This window comes from Rhipicephalus microplus, chromosome 4 (genome assembly GCF_043290135.1).
Source record: "Rhipicephalus microplus isolate Deutch F79 chromosome 4, USDA_Rmic, whole genome shotgun sequence".
In the NCBI taxonomy this organism is placed as follows: Eukaryota; Metazoa; Arthropoda; class Arachnida; order Ixodida; family Ixodidae; genus Rhipicephalus; species Rhipicephalus microplus.
In genome coordinates, this window is record NC_134703.1 from 219,662,531 (window position 1) to 219,683,337 (window position 20,807).

A 20,807-nucleotide genomic window follows, 5' to 3' on the forward strand; every position below is an offset into this window, starting at 1 on the left:
TGCTGCTGGTGTTTGTAGTTGTTCACACCTGGCATCAAAGGGAAGGTATGCGGCAAAACTTATTGTAAATTCGCTTTCTTCGCCGCTTAAGCGGCCGGAAAAATGCGCTGCAAAGTTGGTTTGAAAAAACATTTGTCACATGGCAGAATTCAAGTGAAAACACCAGAGTGGCCGTGAATCCACGTCCGCGCCCGCCGAAAATTGTCACATTCATTCTGCCTACCGCTGTCGCCTTCGCCGCAATTCATTCCAATTTGCCCGTTTCCTGAGCATTAAAATTCGAAACGAGTTCTACTTATGCATCGAAAGCACTCAAAAAAGAAAAAGTTTATATCGGTATAAACGCTTCGAAATATACGGCAGCAGAAAATGCACGAGCCGACGCACCGGCAGCAGCGGCGATGGATTCAGCCGGCAGTACAAAAGCGAGCGAGACACGTTAGGGCATGCAGACTCCCTGCTGCTGCACGTTCTTCTACTTCCGGTGTTCGCAGCGATTGGAATCCAAACCAGGCTCTCAATGAACGCATCCTCGTCAAGGCCGTGAGCTTTGTTGTGCTGCGCGGGTAGTTCGCGATTGCGCCAAAGTGACCCAGCACCGACGAATTTGTTGCCATTTTTAATTTGTGGCTCGTTGTCTACATTGTGTGATTTGAGACTTAGTGCCGCTGGTGTAGTCCAAGCTATGAATCAAAGAGGTGATCTTTTATCGCATGGCCGAAAAATTGGTATCGGGCATATTTTTCCCCGTCAGCCTCATGGCGTGGTTTTTCTGGCAATTTTGGCGGTGAAGCGGGGGAAATTCCCGCAAGTTTTTCTGTGTTTACTCCCTTCGAGACATGGTGTGAACTGGCTTTCCGCCCCACACACAAACCACGTTTCGCCGTTCACATGCAGCGGTCAATTGTGCGTTTGTATCATCCGGAGTGGCTAGGGAACCCGTTCCTATAACACCGAATCATGACATATTTTGTATAAAGTAGTCCATCCGAAGGAACCTATAATTTCGTATCATCACGAAATTCGCATCAACCGTAATCATATCATCCAGAATCAACTGTATTTACAAAGTCGTGCTTCAAGTTGACGACTGGCAGAATAAACTTTTTTTGTTTTCTTACTGTTGACATGTTTGAAATTCATCTTTTTACACTCATTCACTGCCCATAATTTCTTTTACTCAGCAACTACATCACACCTACTAAACCAACATCCACTAGACATCATCATGCGTTAAACATCTCTCCTTAATCACTGAACAAATGCTTGCAAACAGTTTTTTTTTGTCCACACTATAATAATATGGAATGTCTTGCCATGCTAATATCTACCACATCATGAATTCATTTCGTACATTATATGTATACCATTGATCTTTATACTCTGTACATTTTGTCCTACATTGCAATTTTTGTATTCTGCCTCCATCTCTGTGATAGCTCTTCAGAGCTGCACTATATTTAAATGAATTAATAAATAAATGAACACACAAATAAACATGTTTGCTTGACGGCGGTGAATTCTGTGCTAATCCCCGCAGGGGCGCCTGTGAAAGCAGGCGTTTGGTGTGTAGCGACACCACGGACCCGAGCTAACGGGGGAGTTTCTACTCCCTCCCACGCCTAGCCGTGCGTGGCTTTGCCGTGTCCGGGGAAAAGGGGATCCTGGGGGTTGAGCTGACGCTGGGTGATTGGACCTTTAAGGCCCCCCGGAAGAGGCAACACACCCCTTTGGCCCCGGCTTCACGTAGACGGCACCCCTGGGCTGACCCACCCAGGGGAAATCGGCAGTCGCCTTTTCCTACCTCTCTCGCCCTACATCTTCGTCTTTATCTCTTACTATTTATCTGTCCAGTCTTCTACTCTCTTCCGTTTACTTCCAAACTTCCTGGCGGCTAGGGTTAACCCTGTGCAAATAGCCTACCTTGGTCTAGGCGCATTGGGTTATAGTGGCGTTGTACGGCTGGCGTCTGCAGTTTTCAGCATCTGTAAACTTGTAGCGTCCCCTCGTTGGGCTCCGTGGTGGGTGGCCGCCAACGCTGCTGAACAAAAATAAGAAAGGCATGCATGGAGCATTCCCCCTAATGTCTGATCGTACCGGCTTAAAGCGGGTACGCACCGATGCTATAAATTTTTTCAACCAGCCAAAAGAAACATATCCTCACTTTCATGTTATCCACTGTGAAAAAACTGAAAAGCAAGCCAGGACCGTCTCTCCTTTCCTAGTTTCTAGATGTCTCACCGAAACTCTTGGCACAGGATACAAGGTAACCAAAATGGCTAGTGGAGACCTTCTCCTCGAAATCCGCGACAAAGAGCAATTTGAAAAGCTAGACCGTCTTTCAGATTTCGGTGGCATACCAATAACCATTACACCACATAGGTCAATGAACACAACTCGCGGAGTGGTATCTGACATGGACTTAATTGACTTGACTGAGACTGAACTTTTGGAGGGGTGGAAGAGCCAAAATGTCACTAATGTACAGAGAATCATCATCAGAAGAGATAATAAGGAAACACCGACAAAAAACTTAATACTCGCGTTTGCATCCAGTAAACTACCGGAATCTATTCAAACCGGGTACACGAAGACATCTATCAGGCCGTACATACCAAACCCTCGTCGTTGCTTCCAATGCCAGAGGTATGGCCATGGCTCCAAAACCTGTCGTGGTCGCCAGACTTGTGCACAATGTGGAGTCCTAGGCCACGTGTCTGAGAACTGCAAACAACCGCCACACTGTGTAAACTGCGAAGGAAACCATGCCGCATATTCACGCTCCTGCACATACTGGAAAAAAGAAAAAGAAATAATTACGTTGAAGGTGAAGGAGAATATTACATTTAAGGAAGCGCGGCGAAGAGTCGCTCCATTCTATGGACCTACATACGCTGATGCGGCGCGTCAGGGGGCACCGCCGCACCAGCCCTCGCCACCCCTCCGGCCCGCGCATTCCGAGCCGGCGATTGTGGCACCTGCCCCCAAGGCGGCTGTAGCCCAGGCTACACCGCCTACTCCCAAACAGAGACCGGAGACTCCAGAGTCTTCGGGTCTCAAGGCCTCCCCTCACAAGGTGAGACCCAAAATTTGAACTAACAGCCCGCATGTGCGGGCATCCAGTGCCTCCGAGGAGGCAATGGATACATCGGCACCCTTGGTGCCGAAAGAGCGGCGTGGCTCCTTGGAGCGCGCCAAGAAAACAAAAAAGCAAATAACAGGGCCTGGTGATGGCCCTGTTAAGTGAACTCAAACTCCCCGTCTAAGCAGCCACTCGCTTTTCGTACACACAGCACTATTTCACATTCACCATGAACACTCAAATTATACAATGGAACGTCAGGGGCCTTCTCAGAAACCTTGACGACATCCAAGAACTCTTACATGAACACTCGCCAAAAGTGCTGTGTGTACAAGAAACACACCTTAATTTAAAACACACAAATTTTCTTCGTAAATACGTTATTTTCCGAAAAGACCGTGTTGATGCTATGACATCATCCGGAGGTGTTGCCATCATAGTGAATCAAGGAATAGCATGCACACACTTACAACTCCAAACACCCCTTGAGGCAGTGGCTGTTCGAGCGGTTCTTTTTGATAAACTGATCACAATCTGCAGTATTGACATTCCTCCTAGCTTTCAGCTCCAAAAACGCGATTTACACTCTCTAATTGATGAACTTCCGGAGCCTTATGTTCTCCTTGGAGACTTTAATGCGCATAACAGGTTATGGGGTGACTCTCGGTATGACGCGCGAGGTCGACTGATCGAACAGTTCCTTATCTCATCGAGCGCGTGTCTCCTAAATCGAAAAGAACCAACCTATTATAACCTTGCTAATAACACCTACTCCTCCATAGACCTGAGCATAGTATCTCCATCTCTTGTGCCTCTACTCCAGTGGAAAGTCGTCAGTAATCAGTACGGAAGTGACCACTTCCCCGTAGTTTTGAGCACAACGACAGTAACTGAGTGTCCACCACGTGTTCCCAAGTGGCTCATAAACAGAGCCGACTGGGAACAGTTTCATACTATCGCTTGTCTAGGTTGGAATGACATCTGTACTTTGAACATTGATGTTGCTGTGAACTACTTCACAACGTTTTTGATTGATGCTGCAACAAAATGCATCCCACAAACAAATGGACACCTTGGAAAACGATGTGTGCCATGGTGGAATTCTGAATGCCGAAAGGCGCGCAAACAGCAAAACAGAGCTTGGAGGCTGCTTCGGAACTCACCGACAGCCGTAAAACTTGAAACCTTCTAGAAAATAAAGTCTCAAGGCAGGAGAACGCGTCGGCAGGCCAGAAGAGAAAGCTGGCAGAAGTTTTTATCAGGGGTTAATTCATACACACAGGAGGCTAAAGTCTGGAACATGGTCGGTAGGATAGCAGGAAAACAAGTATACACACTTCCACTCGTAAACACTCAGGGTGATACCTTGGAAGATCAAGCAAACTTCCTCGGTGCACACTTCGAACAGGTATCCAGCTCGTCCCACTATACTGACACTTTCCAAAAATACAGAACAAGAATAGAAAAGCAGAAACTCGAACACAAATCCACTAGATACGAGGCATATAACCAAGCTTTCAATCTAGCTGAGCTCCAAACATCTCTAAACTCCTGCAGTACTTCTGCCCCAGGTTCTGACCGTGTGATGTATGAAATGTTAAAAAACCTACCAAACGAAACCCGAAAAACCTCACTTTGTTTGTACAATGCCATTTGGTCTTCTGGCACTATTCCTACCTCCTGGAAAGAGGCTATTGTTATTCCCATTTTGAAAGAGGGCAAGGACCCTTCTTTACCCTCGAGTTATAGGCCTATAGCACTTACAAGCTGCTTGTGCAAAGTCTTCGAAAAAATGATAAACTGCCGACTTGTACATTTTCTTGAAACAAATAATTTTCTCGACACATTTCAGTGCGGGTTTCGAGAAAGTAGATCCACCACAGACCACCTTATTCGTATCGAGGCACAGATCAGAGACGCGTTCGTCCATAAACAATATTTCCTCTCTGTGTTCCTCGATATCGAAAAGGCTTATGATACTACATGGGGTTACGGAATTCTAAGAGACCTGTCCCACCTTGGTGTGCGCGGAAGAATGTTTCATATAATCGAAAGTTACCTGTCAAACCGGACATTCCGTGTCCGTCTGGGCAGAGTGCTTTCCCAAACATTTGTCCCAGGAAACAGGCGTGCCACAAGGTGGTGTGCTTAGTTGCACACTTTTTATTATTAAAATGAATTCTTTGCACTTGTCCATTCCCCGCAATATGTTCTATTGTACATATGTCGACGACGTTCAGCTTGGCTTCAAGTCATGCAACTTGGCCATGTGTGAGCGACAGGTTCAGTTAGGTTTAAACAAGGTCTCCAAATGGGCAGAGGAAAACGGATTCCGACTGAACCCACTAAAGAGCACGTGTGTCTTGTTCTCCCGAAAGAGAGGCATGCACTCAGAACCCGACATTGAATTGAACGGTCAACGTCTGTCTGTCAATGTGGAGCATAAATTCTTAGGATTAATCTTGGACAACAAGTTGACCTTCGTACCGCACATCAAGTATCTAAAAACAAAATGTTTAAAAGCCATGAATGTTTTAAAAGTGTTGTCACGTACTACGTGGGGTAGTGACAGGCAATGTCTCATGAATCTGTATCGAAGCCTCATTCGCACCCGCTTAGATTATGGGGCCATTGTTTATCAGTCTGCAACACAAAGTGCTTTGAAGATGCTGGACCCCGTGCACCATTTGGGCATCCGCCTTTCTACGGTTGCTTTTCGCACCAGCCCCGTAGAAAGCCTTTATGTTGAGTCGAATGAGTGGTCGCTTCATCTGCAGAGAACTTACATGTCCTTTGTTTATTTCCTTAAGGTGAAAGCAGATAAGAAGCACCCCTCATACTCCACTATTATTGATTTGTCGAGCTCCATTCTGTTTCAAAACAGGCCTTCGATGAGGCAGCCCTTCTCAGTTCGCCTGAAAAGTCTAGCTGAGGAAACTGGAGTCTCACTTGAACATAGTTTAATGGCTCCTGTAGCATATCTGCCACCGTGGCAGTGGCAGACTATAGACTGTGATGTGTCCTTTCTTGAAGTTACAAAACATGCGCCTATTGCCCATATCCAAACATACTTCCTGGAACTTCAACACAAATACACACGTCCTGAGTTCTTTACAGATGCCTCCAAGTCTAACTCCTCTGTGTCCTACGCTGCTGTCGGCCCATCCTTTTCGGATGCTGGCCCTTTACATCCAGACACAAGTATCTTCACAGCGGAAGCCTACGCGATACTTGTGGCGGCTAAACACATCAAGCAATCACAAATACAAAAAGCAGTAATTTATACAGACTCCCTCAGTGTAGTAACGGCTCTGCACACTCTTAAAAAACACAAAAACCCAGTCCTTGTCTCACTTTACTCCATTTTATGCACACTATACACACTCAAACAACATGTTGTAGTGTGCTGGGTGCCAGGGCACCGTGAGATTCAAGGCAACGTGAGGGCGGATCAGCTCGCTGCATCCGTCCACAAAAGCACTGCCCCTACATCCATATCAATCCCGGCCGTTGATCTTAAGCCGTCTCTCAAACGAAACCTCAGAGTATACTGGCAGAGCAGGTGGGATACACACACACAAAACAAACTACACGTTATTAAGCCACACCTTGGTCATTGGCTGCCTGTATCGAAATCGCGTCATACACAGGTAATACTAACGAGACTCAGGATAGGACACACATACACGACACACACACACCTTTTGTCCGGTGGCGATCCACCATTGTGTAACAGATGTGGTGAAATATTGACAGTCCTTCACATTTTAATTGAGTGCAAACAATTGGACACTGTAAGAAAACAACACTTTCCATTACCCTACCGACAACATATACCTTTGCACCCTGCAATGTTCGTCGGTAGGGAACCGCTTTTTAGTCACAAATCATTGTTAGCGTTTTTTAAAGAAATTCATAGTTTTCACATCATATACCCGGGCATCCCGTAGCATGACCTCTCCAGAGAGGTTTTTGCTGCGGTGGTTACACAAGAAAGCACTTGCCTCACGGCCCTTGGACGCAAGGGTATGAACGTGTGAGGCACTTGTGCTAATGCCATACATATCCACCATCGTCTTTTATTATCACCAACTTTTGTCATCTATTCACACCGCACACACCTTTCACGACATGGTCATGATTTTATTACTTGTATGTCTTTACCCGCCTTACCGCGAGGAATTTTATGGCCCTTATACAGCCGCTTATCACAATCATTGTCCATGTTTTTAGTAAGATGAACTGGCGCTCTTTGGCCGTGAAATGGCCCTTGCGCCATAAAACATCAAACATCATCATCATCATCAATTCTGTGCTAATGAAATCATTCCCGAACCTTCAGTTGGGGCAGTCTTTCGCATTTTTTAAGTTTCTTATGTGACCACTTTGAGGCTGTTTTGTAAAATCTAGGCTTTTTTGTTGTTTGAAGTGAATTCAAAGGAAAGAGTTATAATAATTTCGAATGGAATCAAAATAGAATATATCACATATTGTAAACAAATATTAACATATTTCTCATGACCCAAATAACCTGCATTATACTTTTAAAAAATTGAAACAACGCATGTGCTAAATACTTTTATTTTTATATATTTTTTGTTCAAATGAAGTGGAAGTGACTGAATATTATCAGAATTCAAAGTTTGTGAGAATACAAGTGATGACCTGTAAAATACTTTACATTTCAAAATTCACTATAATTAGGGCATAGAAGCCAGTATAACGAGCTTTTAAATAAATAAAAAAAATGATGAGCACATGTGAGGGTAATATGCTCATTTAACTTCCAAATAAAGCTGCGTGGCAGTGTGGATATTTCTTTTTTAGATTCATTCACGGTATAGCATCCCTTCGGTGCAGTGAAACCATCTTTACAAGGGCATAAATGTGGTTTGGTATACATCTGTTTGTTCATTTCGAATACTGTGAAATTGGCATCGAAGCAGGCTGTGTGCAATTGTGCAGCCGGCCCAGCAGCCATACGTGCGGGAGCTCCAGTCGGAGCCGCAGCGTGCCCTGCTGGGCAGCCTGGGTGCTGGTCGGGACGCTGTCCAGGCCTCGCTGCAGGAGCTGGAGGTGCCCCAGGCACGGCCCCAGCTGGGCTCTGACCCGGCTTCGCTGCAGTGGCGCCAGAGCCACCTTGACACACACCGTCAGAATGTCAGCTCCCAGATTGCAGCCATGAACGCAGCCACTGCACAGGTGGTCACCCTTACTGCAGGTGCGTGCAATACTCATTTTATGAAGTCAAACTGACCTTAGGATCAAAATCATGAGAATACTTTATAATGTCCAAAAATATTTCAGAAATGTATTTTGGTAAAACTATATATATGACAAAGCTAATCGTCACTTACCTTGTTAGTTACAATAACTCGTTACAATAATTCGATACAATAAGATGTGTGTGTACCATGGGTGAAACAGCTGCAACAGTTTTTCCATTCTCATTGTTGTGCAGAGTTGGGCCGATACGATGAAATTTGTCGAAAGTGTTATGGCTAAAGTCGAAGGGTGTTAGCAGTGCGAAGTTGATGGTTCGGTTGTAATGGCGTCGGTATCCGCACCAGTTCACGTCTTCCTCCTCTTCCTCTCTCTCGGCTCATACCCGTTGCATTTCCCGGCTCCCAGACGAAGCCCGCTGGGCGAGTATGAATCATTCTGAATGTTGAGGGTGAAACCGTTTAAGGCACGGAGGAAGGAAAAAGTAAGGAGAGGCCCTGACGTCACTCGTTGTGAAGCCGCGATGAAGCCGGAAGTCGGCCATATTGAGTAGGCAAATTCTCCTCTCTTGTTTACTTATGAATGCGAAGCAGAAGGCGCGACTCCCTCTCCGGCTCGGAAAGCACGTGGGCTGCGCAGCGCGTGTGTCGTGACGATCCGAAACTAATGGAACTGGGCTTATCACTCAGAGCCAGCGGGACACCTTCAGCGAAATCGCTTCGTCCGAGTAATAACAAAGAGTAACAGCTCGCTGACAACGAAGCAACTACGAAAGAACGCACGCTAGATGCACTGACAACGGCGAGTGCTTTCACGTCATTAATTCAGCAACTGTACAGACAACACGATCGGTCGTGCGCCGTCTACGGTTGCATTCCGCCACGCGACTGACGCAGCGTCCTGCCACTGTGTCCGTGTTCCGCGTGAAAATCACCTGCGTCAGCATTCTGCGACCATGGTGACTTTGAGCACGGTGCTAGTGACAGTTGAACGTGGTTGCTGTTACGTTGAGATTACATGCAATGCTGGTGGAGAGTGTACCAAGCGGAACAGAAAAGGTGTTTTAATACGCACATGGAAGTTTACTGTACACACACAACACGAAACTACATATGTGCACATGATCCTCACGGGGTCTTGCTGGGCTCAACAGCGTCGTCCGTTGTCACAAGCAGGAGCACTGCTCAACCGTCACTGACCTGCAAGGCGTTCGTCGTCATTCAGCTTCGTCATGGTGCCCAACGCCATTTCGCTGAACACTAACTGCTTCATCCGCGTCATCCGCCGCACGACACATGGATATGCACTTGTTCTACGCACTGTTGAAACCCCGTGATGGACAAAAAGATTTGTAAACGTTGCTAAGAGTAATGTAACAGCCAGACGAACACTGCGTAACCAATAACGCGGCGCAGAGCACAGATATTGTCCGCCACGGCTCAGCACGAGACCTGGAGAGGCACACATCCCGCCACCAGCCGCGGCCGCTCACTGCTAGACCAGCTTCACTGCGCAACACGTAACCATAACAACGCCGCCATTGTGCCTACTGAATATGGCCGCCATGATGTCATTTCCGCCACATTTTTTACGCCCTGCGCCGGCTGGGCATGCCCTCTCCTTACCTTTTTCCTTCCTCCGTGGTTTAAGGTGACGGTACCACCATCGCCATCTTGCGAGTAGTTTCTGCTTGAGCCATCAGAAGACGCCACTAAGTCACGTTTGGAAAAAAGGGAGGAAAATGCACTCTCCGCCGTCGTAGCATGCAGTGGCGAAGAGCCTGTTCCTGCTGGAACTAATCCATTCTTTTCGGGGGTGCCGCTGCTCTCATATCTCCTTTGAAACGTTTCAAATGTGCGTGACGCCCTCCCCCCCCCCCCCTCCCCGCTCCCCAATAAGAACAACAGCAACAAAAAAAGGCACGGACCCGAGAGCCTTTGTACTCCCATGCAACCGGAAAAGAGGTGCCTCTCTCTCTCCTATAATGGTTTGGTTTCTGAACCGACTCTTTCTCTTCCTCGCTAAAAAAGAGTAGAAAGAAAAAGAGTAGAAAAAGAGTACCGTATTTTTCGGTGTATAAGTCGCATTTTTTTTCTGAATTTTTCGTGGGTGCGTCTTATACAACGAAGCGACTTATATACATTCAAAATCGAGTTGGATGCCACGGCTTGGGTGGCGCTGTTTACGTCAAGCAGAGGTTATCTGATTGGTGGCTAAAGTCAAGGCACGAGTGAAAATTAAACCCTTCACTGCGAAGTACGAATCCTCAACTTCATTATTTAAAGGGAAAAAAAAGATAAATGTAATGATTAGTTCACTAAGTATTACGGCTAGGTGGCGTTAGCCGCCGCCCGATCTATAGGGTACAGCCACATCCATCCATCCATCCATCAAAATGGCGTCTACGGCGCTTCACCGCTACCTTTTTCCTTCCTCCGCGGCCTTCTGCAATGCACAGAAACCACATTTAAAAAGAAAGTAAGATTAACGGTAAGTTAACACCCTAAAGGTAACGCAGCTATGTAGTTTTGCACAAAAAAATAATCAGAGGGGTGAAAATGTGGAGGTATTTTTAAATTATAAATTAAGAAAAGCAAGTTTGGATTTCAGAGCCACTTCCTTTACCGTCACTTCCGTCCGCCATAACGTCTTCATTGCACTCGCTGTGTCGCTGTTGCTGCGCGCGTCTCGTGTGTTGTGTTGTGCGTCGTAGCATAGAGCCGGTAGCGCCGTAGAACCTCGCGAACCATGGCGCCGCTTGGAAAGCAAAGTCGGCGAAGCTATGACGCCAAGTTCAAGCTGCGCGCTGTTGAATTTGCCGAAAACCACGGGAACAGAGAAGCAGGGAGGCAATTCGACGTCAGTGAAAAAATAATCCGTGACTGGCGCAAGGCCCACAACGTCCTTCGGACGATGAAGTCGACAAAGAAGGCGAACCGCGGCAAGAAGGTGCGCTGGCCGGACGTCGAGCGTAGCCTGCGCACGTGGGTACTGCAACAACGAGCCGAAGGAAGAGGGCTGTCAACAGTGCAGCTGTGCCTGAAGGCGAAGGCTCTGGCAGCGGAGAGCAATGTTATGGGATTCAATGGTGGTCCGTCGTGGTGTTTCCGCTTTATGCGACGGAATCAGCTGGTTATGAGAGCCCGGACGACAGTGTGCCAGAAGCTGCCCGACGACTTTCAGGCGCAACTGGACAACTTCAGCTCATTCGTGAGGGAGGAAGTTGCGAAGAAGAATGTCAGCGCGAGCCACATCGTTAACATGAATGAAGTGCCGCTGACATTCGACATCCCGCTTGGGAGAAGCATCGCCGAAAAAGACCAGAAAACTGTCACGGTGAGGACAACAGGCCACGAGAAGTCCCACTTTACCGTTGTGCTCGCCTGCTGCGCGGACGGCACAAAGCTGCCTCCCATGCTAATATTTAAGCGGAAAACCTTGCCGAAGGATAATTTCCCTCCTACAGTGGTGATTCAGGCGAACACAAAAGGTTGGATGGACGAGGGAATGATGAGTGTGTGGCTTGACCGCTGTTTTTCCCGTCGACCAGACGGATTCTTCCACGTGAAGCCAGGGATGCTGGTAATGGACAGTATGCGGGCGCATATCACCGATATTGTCAAGAAAAAGATCAGTTCAAAGAAATGTATGCCAGTGATTGTTCCCGGCGGCATGACGAAGATGCTTCAGCCGCTTGACATTTCTGTCAACCGCAGCTTCAAGGCAGTTCTGCGACGTTTGTGGGAAACGTGGATGTCGGAGGGAGAACACAGCTTTACAAAAACGGGGGCGCATGAGACGCGCAGAGTTCGGCGAAGTGGCGAAATGGGTGAGTGACGCTTGGGAGTCAATTTCTGCGAAGACCATTGTGGCGGGCTTTTGCAAGGCCGGTTTGATCCCCTGCGCGGCCGATGGCGACGTTGAAGAGTCCGATTCGAGCGAGTCGGAGGACTACAGTGATGTGCCAGCAGTACTGCAACCAGAAGTAGCTGCATTGTTCGTGAGCGACTCGGAGGAAGACGACTTCGATGGCTTTGAATAAACATCACCAATCTATCAGAATAATAAAGGTACTTCAGAAGTATTGTTTTTATGTGTGTTTAAAAGCGCTCGCACGCGTGACTGCCGATAGCTAGAAACGTGCAAAAGCGTTGGCCGTCGCAAGCATGCATTTTTGCAATGCATTGTCACGACGAGATACTTAAATGTCGGTGGTCGAATGAGCAAGTGCGTCTTCTACACTGGTGCGACTTATGCACCAGTGCGACTTATATACGTTTTTTTTCAGAAAAACTGCTATTTTGAGGGGAGTGCGACTTATACAAGGGTGCGACCTATAAACCGGAAAATACGGTAGTTCTCGAGGAAGTTCTTCAGTGGCCCTGAATACCGGCAGTGTTGGGTCGCGTGGAACAACGCCGACCTTGTGCACGTGCATAGTAATTATAGATTTCTCCACTGTCAGCAGCTTTGGTTCGACTGTGAATGTAGTGTGGGTGTCGTGCATGGTCCGCTTGATACTTATGTCGCTACATTCAGAAGCTACCCAGAAAGCTCCTTTCCACTACTTCCTGGCTATCGTTACACAAAGCCCCTTTTCCGTGCCTTGAAGTGAGCCAAAAATGGTGATTTTGTATGCATGAACGACAGAAGGGCTTTGCCTTTTTGCTAGCGAGAACACTATGAGCCTCATGCATCCCAAAACAGATGTATGGGGCGCAGCTGTAAACAGATGTATGGGGCGCAGGTGGCTATCAGTGGCGCCTCTATAGGCGGTGCACAAGGCGTATACACGAATGCGCTGCTCAGCTTTAGCGAAACATATGAGACAATTTTTTCATCTATAAAACGAGTCCTCCTAGCACCGCGTTTAGAGCGAGAAACACGTTGAGAGCGAGAAAAGCAGTCTGGGAAGCAGAAATTTTACAGGTGTTTGCAAAGTGGGCGCCAGGTGCAACACCCTCTACGACGGAGTTGCCTTGTCGGCGCTTTCGGGAAACAACGAATGGATTCGCAGCGCGCCGTTGAGTACACAACGAGCGCGTAGCAATGGGCATTTCTGAGAACGCGGCATCCGCTCCCGTCGTAGTGTGATGATGTCAAGAGGCCTAAGCTAGTCTAGAGGGTATTGGCCAGGGGTCGCTCACTATTTTGCAAAGGCCAACATAAAAAAAAAAAGAAAAAAAGAAAGATTTTTTTGTCGAGCCAGGTGGCACACTTGTCACCACCCCATTATAACGGGGACGCTCATATCATCCATCCATCCAACAAGGCTGTTGCAGTGGTGGCGCGCGACGCAGAGGTAGTGATTTACGTGGACAAAAATTGAAGGCGTGCAGACTAACTATACGAACTGGTACGGGGTGTGTACGCCTGTGGAGTGTTTTAGTTTATTTACTTGATAGGTGTTTTTTTTTTTTTGTTCTCTGGTTAGGGCGAATTAATCTTGCCCGCCCGATACAAAGGGATCAGCCTCAAATCATTGGAGTCAATGGGCCTTTTTCAGGTCCGAACAGCGCCTCCAGTGGAGATCACCGAAATCAAAACTGGGAGTCCGTGGCCTCCGAAGTTATCCGCCACGGCCCGGTAGAAAAATCTCCTAGGCCTGGTATTTTTCGGGATAATTTGCAAACGACGCCAGGTGCCCTTCAGTTCGCACCTGTCGCCGCCCTGTGCAACGTTTATAGAAGCTGTTTGGCTCCGTTACTCCCCCAAAACATGGCGTCAAGTCACCACCACTTGCACCACTTCGCATGCGCAGGCTAGTCTCCCGAAAAAAAGTCCATTGTTATCCTAGTTCAACCGGCGTCACGTGAAATATTCAAACACACATACACTGCCAGACACTGCGATGGGAAAGCGCGCATCAGATAATGTCATGTCCTACGGGCTTCAAAAATATGGGGAGGCAAGGTCCAGTTCTTTGTGTCCTTCAAAAACGCTTCTACAGTCACCTGAGTACAAAGGCGAGCAACCAAGCAATTCCTGGAATCTTTGGCACAATAGCCTAACCTGCTGGCTATGCATTCCTGATGTACAGTGCAACACGCTTTATTCCCTTCTTCCTTTCTCTCTCTCCTTCTCTTTCTTTCTTTTTCAGCAGGATTTAGCCACTGAAGTCTAAAGAAGTCCATCTGCGTTTTCGCGGCTTAGTTATGTTTGTTTAGAAGCGCCACTTTTGACGAACGTCGGAACTGATGTGAAACAACTTGATGTTTTTTTGACAAATGGCGCCACCGTCAAAAAGTGTTTGCGAGCTTTATTATTTTTGAAAAATCTTTTGTTTCAAGCACCGCTTCGTAAAGTTAGTGAGTACTGGTAATTACAAGACACTACATGGTCCTGCTAATGTGCAATACTTGTTGTGAATTAGCCTACAAAAGACAAAAAAAGGAAATTTGCACGAACCTGGCAAGCAGAAAAATGAGCTAAATTCACTGCTGTCCTACAAATTTTCTAATTAACTTGCGACAATTTTCTCTTCATAGAAACCTAGGGAAAGGCTTGCTGATTTATTATTGAAGATTTCAGAGTTTCAGCTTGGATAGTTTTGTCCCTTCGTCGGTAATGCCTGACCAAGTAGCGCCATAAATTGCCGTATTGAAGGAGTAATAATTCAAGAACTGTTCATCAGAACACAAAACAACTTCGCGTACACATAATGTACATTGTAGCCTGGAAACTCATTCAATATTGTTGTTCTGCACAAAATAGAAAAAACGTTATTTACTTATAAACTTTCATTCTTTTGCTCATTTTTATTAGAGCGTGCATCAATTTCCAATTGCTTTACTGGCAATATCTCTTCATAGAAACCTTGCATAACGCTTCGTTAAAAGGCTCAGCAAATTTCATTTCGTTATGTTGGACAGTTTTGCTGCACTGGCAGTACAACGGAGGCTTGTACAGCAAAAACGCTGTTTTTTGCTCACACTGTTTTAATTGCCATGAAATAACACTCCAGACTAGGCGAAAATACTAGTTGTCATTAGAAAGCGGAGACCGTAAACTTTCTAATGCAATAGAACTCATATTCTTCCATTGAGCAGAGCAAGCACAGTTAGCCAGTAAACAACGACTAAAATGTCGAGCTCTTGCCACTGGAGTGGGACCGCCACCTTAAGGCGGGCGACATGTACCAGCTGGGTCCGGTTTGACCGACGGCCAGCTGATGTCAGCCGTGCTACCACGTATGTCAAATCGCTCAAGCGATCAACAATGACGTATGGGCCACTGTACTAAGGTAAAAACTTTTCGCATAGGCCCCGTTTACGTTGTGGCGTCCGCAACCACACAAAGTCTCCTTTGCAGTATGCTACAGACTGATGGCGGCTGTCATAGCTTTCCTTTGATCGGTGTTGCGAAGCCACAATACGAAGACGAGCAATACGCCGGGCTTCTTCGGCTAGGCAGAGTGTCCTGGAGACAGTGTAGTCGCTATGGAAGTCAAATGGTAGAATAGTATCGATGCAGCTTTAATGGTGAACGTGCGTAAAGGAGGTAAAAAGGACTGTAACTGGTTTTCTCATGCTTGGCCGTGTTATACGCATAAGTAATGAAGGGGGGAAGGTCGTCCCAGTCCTTATGGTATGGTGACCCCGCTCCTAACTGCAGCAGACGATCACCGCGGGTTCACGCTTAGCGAGCCACAGGGCCGCTACTCTGTTTACTCGCGTGTAGCGCACCGCTCCGCGCGCGCTCAACTGATAAGGCGTTTAGCGCGGCGCGGCAAATAGACAGTGTTCTATTGTAACAGTACACAACACTTTATTGCCTCTGGCGGCACCCCGAACAACAGCACAACGTCCGCTCCCGGGACGCGGGTAGCAAAGGCACCCGCACGCGGACGTTCACAATAAGGGGAAAACCGCGAGCACGTCGCAGCTGGCAATGGCGAGCTTTGACACGCCGGTCGGGAAAAGGTCCCTCACGGCTATGCTGCGCACTCTCACGATGGCCACTGGGCCCGGTCGCGAGTGTTAGGGCAAACCTCGTACGCGCTGGGCCTACGGCAAGTGCGGCTCGTTGTGGTACGACCACTTCAAGCACTAGGCACCGCTGTGGGGTTAGCGTACGCTACCGAAGCTAGCACTCAAGTAAACACGCCTGCCGAGGTGCCCAAGGCCACCCCAGGCAGGCTGCAGTCCGGCGATTCCCAAAGGGGACGCGGACGAAGGAAAACACGTGCTTACCCGGCGCCGACCAACGGAGAAGCGAGCGCTCCCTCGGCGCGCGCAGTGGCGCGCGCCGTGCCCGCACGTGGCGCCATCTATCGCCACGTGGTGTTAACAGAGCAGGAAAGCGAAAGGGTGTGGCCGTGTGGCGGAATGCCCGCGAAATGGTCGCAGGCGCGCCTCAGATCCCCACATCCTCCTCTCCTTAATTCACCCTATATACCGGTCTGCAAAGGCAGCCTGTCGTCGCCCATGCATGCAAAGGCGTCATGCAATGGGCAACAGCTAGCCTCAGCCTCGCTCTGCAACTGCTGCTGAAGAAAAAAAATAAACAACACAAGAATACACTTGACAAATACAAGGGCTCCGCGGAAGAGGGGTAACGGGAGTTCATGATGCTCACGCAAGAGCGCGTTCACGGCTCGGAGGGGCAGCGTCACGTAATGTCTGACTTGGGTGATTGCGTGGATGCAAGAGTTCAAGGGGAGGGTCCTGGTTGAGGCCTTCATGCGAGGAACGGGCTCACCTTCGTCTCGTCGATGTTGACGACAGCCCTGCGAGTCCGACGAATGCCGCCTTGGTGGAGGTTCGGATGGACCTCGCTGCGACAGCCGGCCCTTCTGTTGGAATAATGGTCGCCAAATATACTGGCTTCGGCGTCGGTCGAGTCGTGCAGAGCGTCTGCGACAGATGGCCTCGTGCAGGAGCCTCGTGCAGGTCTCCGAACACCTCCAGAGTCCAAAGTGGTGTAGGGGTCGGTGACTTCCTAAGTTGTCGCCACACGCACACACACCTCCGATGGTCGGGTCTCTCCAAACGCGCACCGCAAGGGAAGCGCAGAGTGTTATTTGTCCCTCTCCCCACGCTAAAGCACCAATTCAAATCCCCTCCTCCAGCGAGAAGAAAAAAAAAAGAAAACACTGAAAAACATCAAGTAAACAACAACACTCAAATGACAATCAGCAGCAGTAACTGGGCGGAACAGACTTTTTTGCAAGCACTGGCTGTAAAGAAGTTAGCTAACTGAGACTAGAAAGTAAAAATGAGGGCCTTCGGTTGCGGAAATAAGCCCGCCGTCCGGCGCGAAATCACTAAGGTGACCGCTTCCTCAGATTATACCGATGCGTGGTCCGAATGCGGTCCGCCGCACCGGGTGTGCGCCGTCGCTTGCACGAAGAGCCACTGGGCGCTGGCGCAGGCTCGTCAGACCTTGACGCAAAGGCTTTCAGGTCTGCGATATGGGCACGGCTGAGTTTTCCCGAAAGCGGGTCTTTCAGCAAGTACGCGAGTGGAGTCCAAGCTTTTTCCACTCGGTACGGACCAAGCCACTTCGGAGCGAGCGAAGTTGAGAAACCCTTGCTCGCGTCGCTAAGAGCGTGGTTGCGCTTCAGGACGAGGTCACCCACCTTAAATGAAAGGTGGCGACGTTTTCGGTCGTACTGGGCCTTTTGCTCGGCCCTGGCCGATGCCAAACTTTGCCTCGCTCTACTGAGAGCTCGACAAAGCCTGTCCCGAAGTGTGGAAGCGTAAGCAGAACAGTCTGCCGGTTCTTCCTCGTCTTCGAGCTGGCATTGCATGACACTGGTCACCGGATTTGCCAACTCCCTTCCGAAATTAAGGAAGGCGGGAGAGAAACCAGTAGAGCGACTCTCGGAGGTTCGGATTGCAAACGCGAGTTCACTCAAATGGTCTGCCCAGTCCCTTTGACTTTCGGCAAAGGCCGCCAACATCGGTTTGAGCGTACGATTGGTTCGCTCCGTCAAATTGGACTGGGGATGGTAGGGCGAAGTGGTGCAGTGATCTATTCCTAGGGAACGGCACGTATTACCAAACACCCGAGCGGTGAAATACGACGCATTGTCCGTGATCAATCTTTTCGGAAAGCCGAACCGACAAAACACTTCCTATAGCCTCTCTAGCACCGCTCGCGCTGTCACTTTCCGCAGCGGAAACAGCTCCACCCATTTGGAAAAATGATCAACAACTACCATCAGATGTATGAACCCCTGCTTACTCCTGGGGAACAGCCCCATTAGATCGCAGGTGGCTACTTGTCACGGACGCTCACTGACAACCGGTTTCATCAAGCCGGGCGGCTTGCCACCCCTTGATTTCACCGTTTGACAGACGTGACAGGAACGGCAATAGCGAAAAATGTCACGCTTCATGCCAAGCCAAGTCACAACCTTGCTCAGTTTCGCAAAAACTTTAGAGCCACTCAGGTGACCGGCAATGGGCTCGTCGTGAGAGGCTCGCAACAGTGCGCGTCTCAGACTTTTGGGCACAACCACCTTAAACGGGCCTATGGACTCGTCGTAAGTGACTATATACTTCAGCAGGAGCCCGTCATGGTCCAGCAAAATGAATCCGCCGGGGACTCAGCGACACACGCTGTTTCAGCCCCCTAATCGCGCCCGCCGCAGAACAAGCAGCGTAACGGCGCGCCTCTTAAGACGGTTTAACGGCGCCCGCCGCAAAGCAAGCAGCATATACGACGCTCCGTCCCTCCGAGGCTCGAAACGGAATCACTCTGCTGAGCCTTCAGTAGCTCTTCGCTGCCGAAAGCAACTCCCATTCTCCCAAATGGGGGAGTCTGGTATCGCGCCCCCTCAGGACCGCAGCAACCGCCGCGTGCACGGCGTCACGGGTTCGCTCTCGGCACGGTGGCCTTCGGAAAGTTCCCCCCGCTCGGCCGCTACGCAGTGCGCCGCTTCCTGGATAGCAGCCAAGGTCGTCCTCAAGGGGACTCCCCCTTTTCGCCGCTTTTCGCCCCCGACGCTTGCCAGTGCTAAGGCACCGCGAGCGGCCGTCGCACCGGAAGCCAGGTTCTCGGCAGATAACGGGCACGAGATAGCGCGTCAGCTACCACGTTGGAGTGTATTCACGACAAAAAGGGGTGACGACACAGGCGAGCGCCGAAGGGCGCCCGTCGATAGAGGCAGTGGCCTCTTTGTGCAACGCGGCATGCCACGGAGCAGACATGTTGCGACGAGCCCCAATCGCGCAGGCGAACTGGCTCGCTAAGACTAACCAAAGGCTTAATGAGCCCTTGATACCGCGTTGGGTACCAGGCTGCTAGGTTGCACAGCAGCCAGCGGGCAAAATTCGGCAACGGCTGAGGCCGCGGTGCCGATCTGCACCCCGGAAGCTCCACCTAATTAGAGCCGTTTCGGAGCGCTGTGACATGGAACTGCCATGCATTCCAAAGGGAGCAGTAGTAGTCCAATTTGCCCTTGTGCACTGTTCGGGTTGGGCTATGGCCCCGGACCCAAAACACGCTACCTCTCCAGTGGGAGCTGATACGTAGCGCCTCGTGTCATCCCGACTGGGGCTTGTGACAAGTGAGGGTGCGCGATTGTGATGCTCAAGGGGGCACTGGCCCTGTTCTCGAGCAATGCGGTATCTGCTAAATGCGTCAGCGGACAGAACTCACGCGGAGCAGACATAACGCGGGTAAACGCGGCGAGCCTGATTCGCAAAGGCGGCCGACTCGGCTAAGACTAATCAAAGGCTTAATGAGCCTTTGATACCGCGTTGGGCGCCAGTATGGTGACCCCGCTCCTAACTGCAGCGGATGATCACCGCGGGTTCACGCTTAGCGAGCCACAGGGCCGCTACTCTGTTTACTCGCGTGTAGCGCACCGCTCCGCGCGCGCTCAACTGATAAGGCGTTTAGCGCGGCGCGGCAAATAGACAGTGTTCTAATGTAACAGTACACAACACTTTATTGCCTCTGGCGGCACCCCGAACAACAGCACAACGTCCGCTCCCGGGACGCGGGTAGCAAAGGCACCCGCACGCGGACGTTCACAATAAGGGGAAAACCGCGAGCACGTCGCAGCTGGCAATGGCGAGCTTTGACACGCCGGTCGGGAAAAGGTCCCTCACGGCTATGCTGCGCACTCTCACGATGGCCACTGGGCCCGGTCGCGAGTGTTAGGGCAAACCTCGTACGCGCTGGGCCTACGGCAAGTGCGGCTCGTTGTGGTACGACCACTTCAAGCACTAGGCACCGCTGTGGGCTTAGCGTACGCTACCGAAGCTAGCACTCAAGTAAACACGCCTGCCGAGGTGCCCAAGGCCACCCCAGGCAGGCTGCAGTCCGGCGATTCCCAAAGGGGACGCGGACGAAGGAAAACACGTGCTTACCCGGCGCCGACCAACGGAAAAGCGAGCGCTCCCTCGGCGCGCGCAGTGGCGCGCGCCGTGCCCGCACGTGGTGCCATCTATTGCCACGTGGTGTTAACAGAGCAGGAAAGCGAAAGGGTGTGGCCGTGTGGCGGAATGCCCGCGAAATGGTCGCAGGCGCGCCTCAGATCCCCACAATG

At 49.6% G+C, this 20,807-nt stretch overlaps 1 protein-coding gene across 4 annotated transcripts in view; it reads left to right on the forward strand.

Moving 5' to 3' along the window:
• Window positions 1-20,807, forward strand: part of rhea (Talin_middle and talin-RS domain-containing protein rhea) — a 908,869-nt gene that overhangs the window by 210,557 nt on the left and 677,505 nt on the right. For all 4 annotated transcript variants that reach the window (XM_037423602.2, XM_037423605.2, XM_037423603.2 and 1 more), the window contains exon 17: window positions 8,048-8,303. In XM_037423602.2, the coding sequence (XP_037279499.2) occupies window positions 8,048-8,303 (256 nt within the window). The remainder of the gene's footprint in view (window positions 1-8,047; window positions 8,304-20,807) is intronic.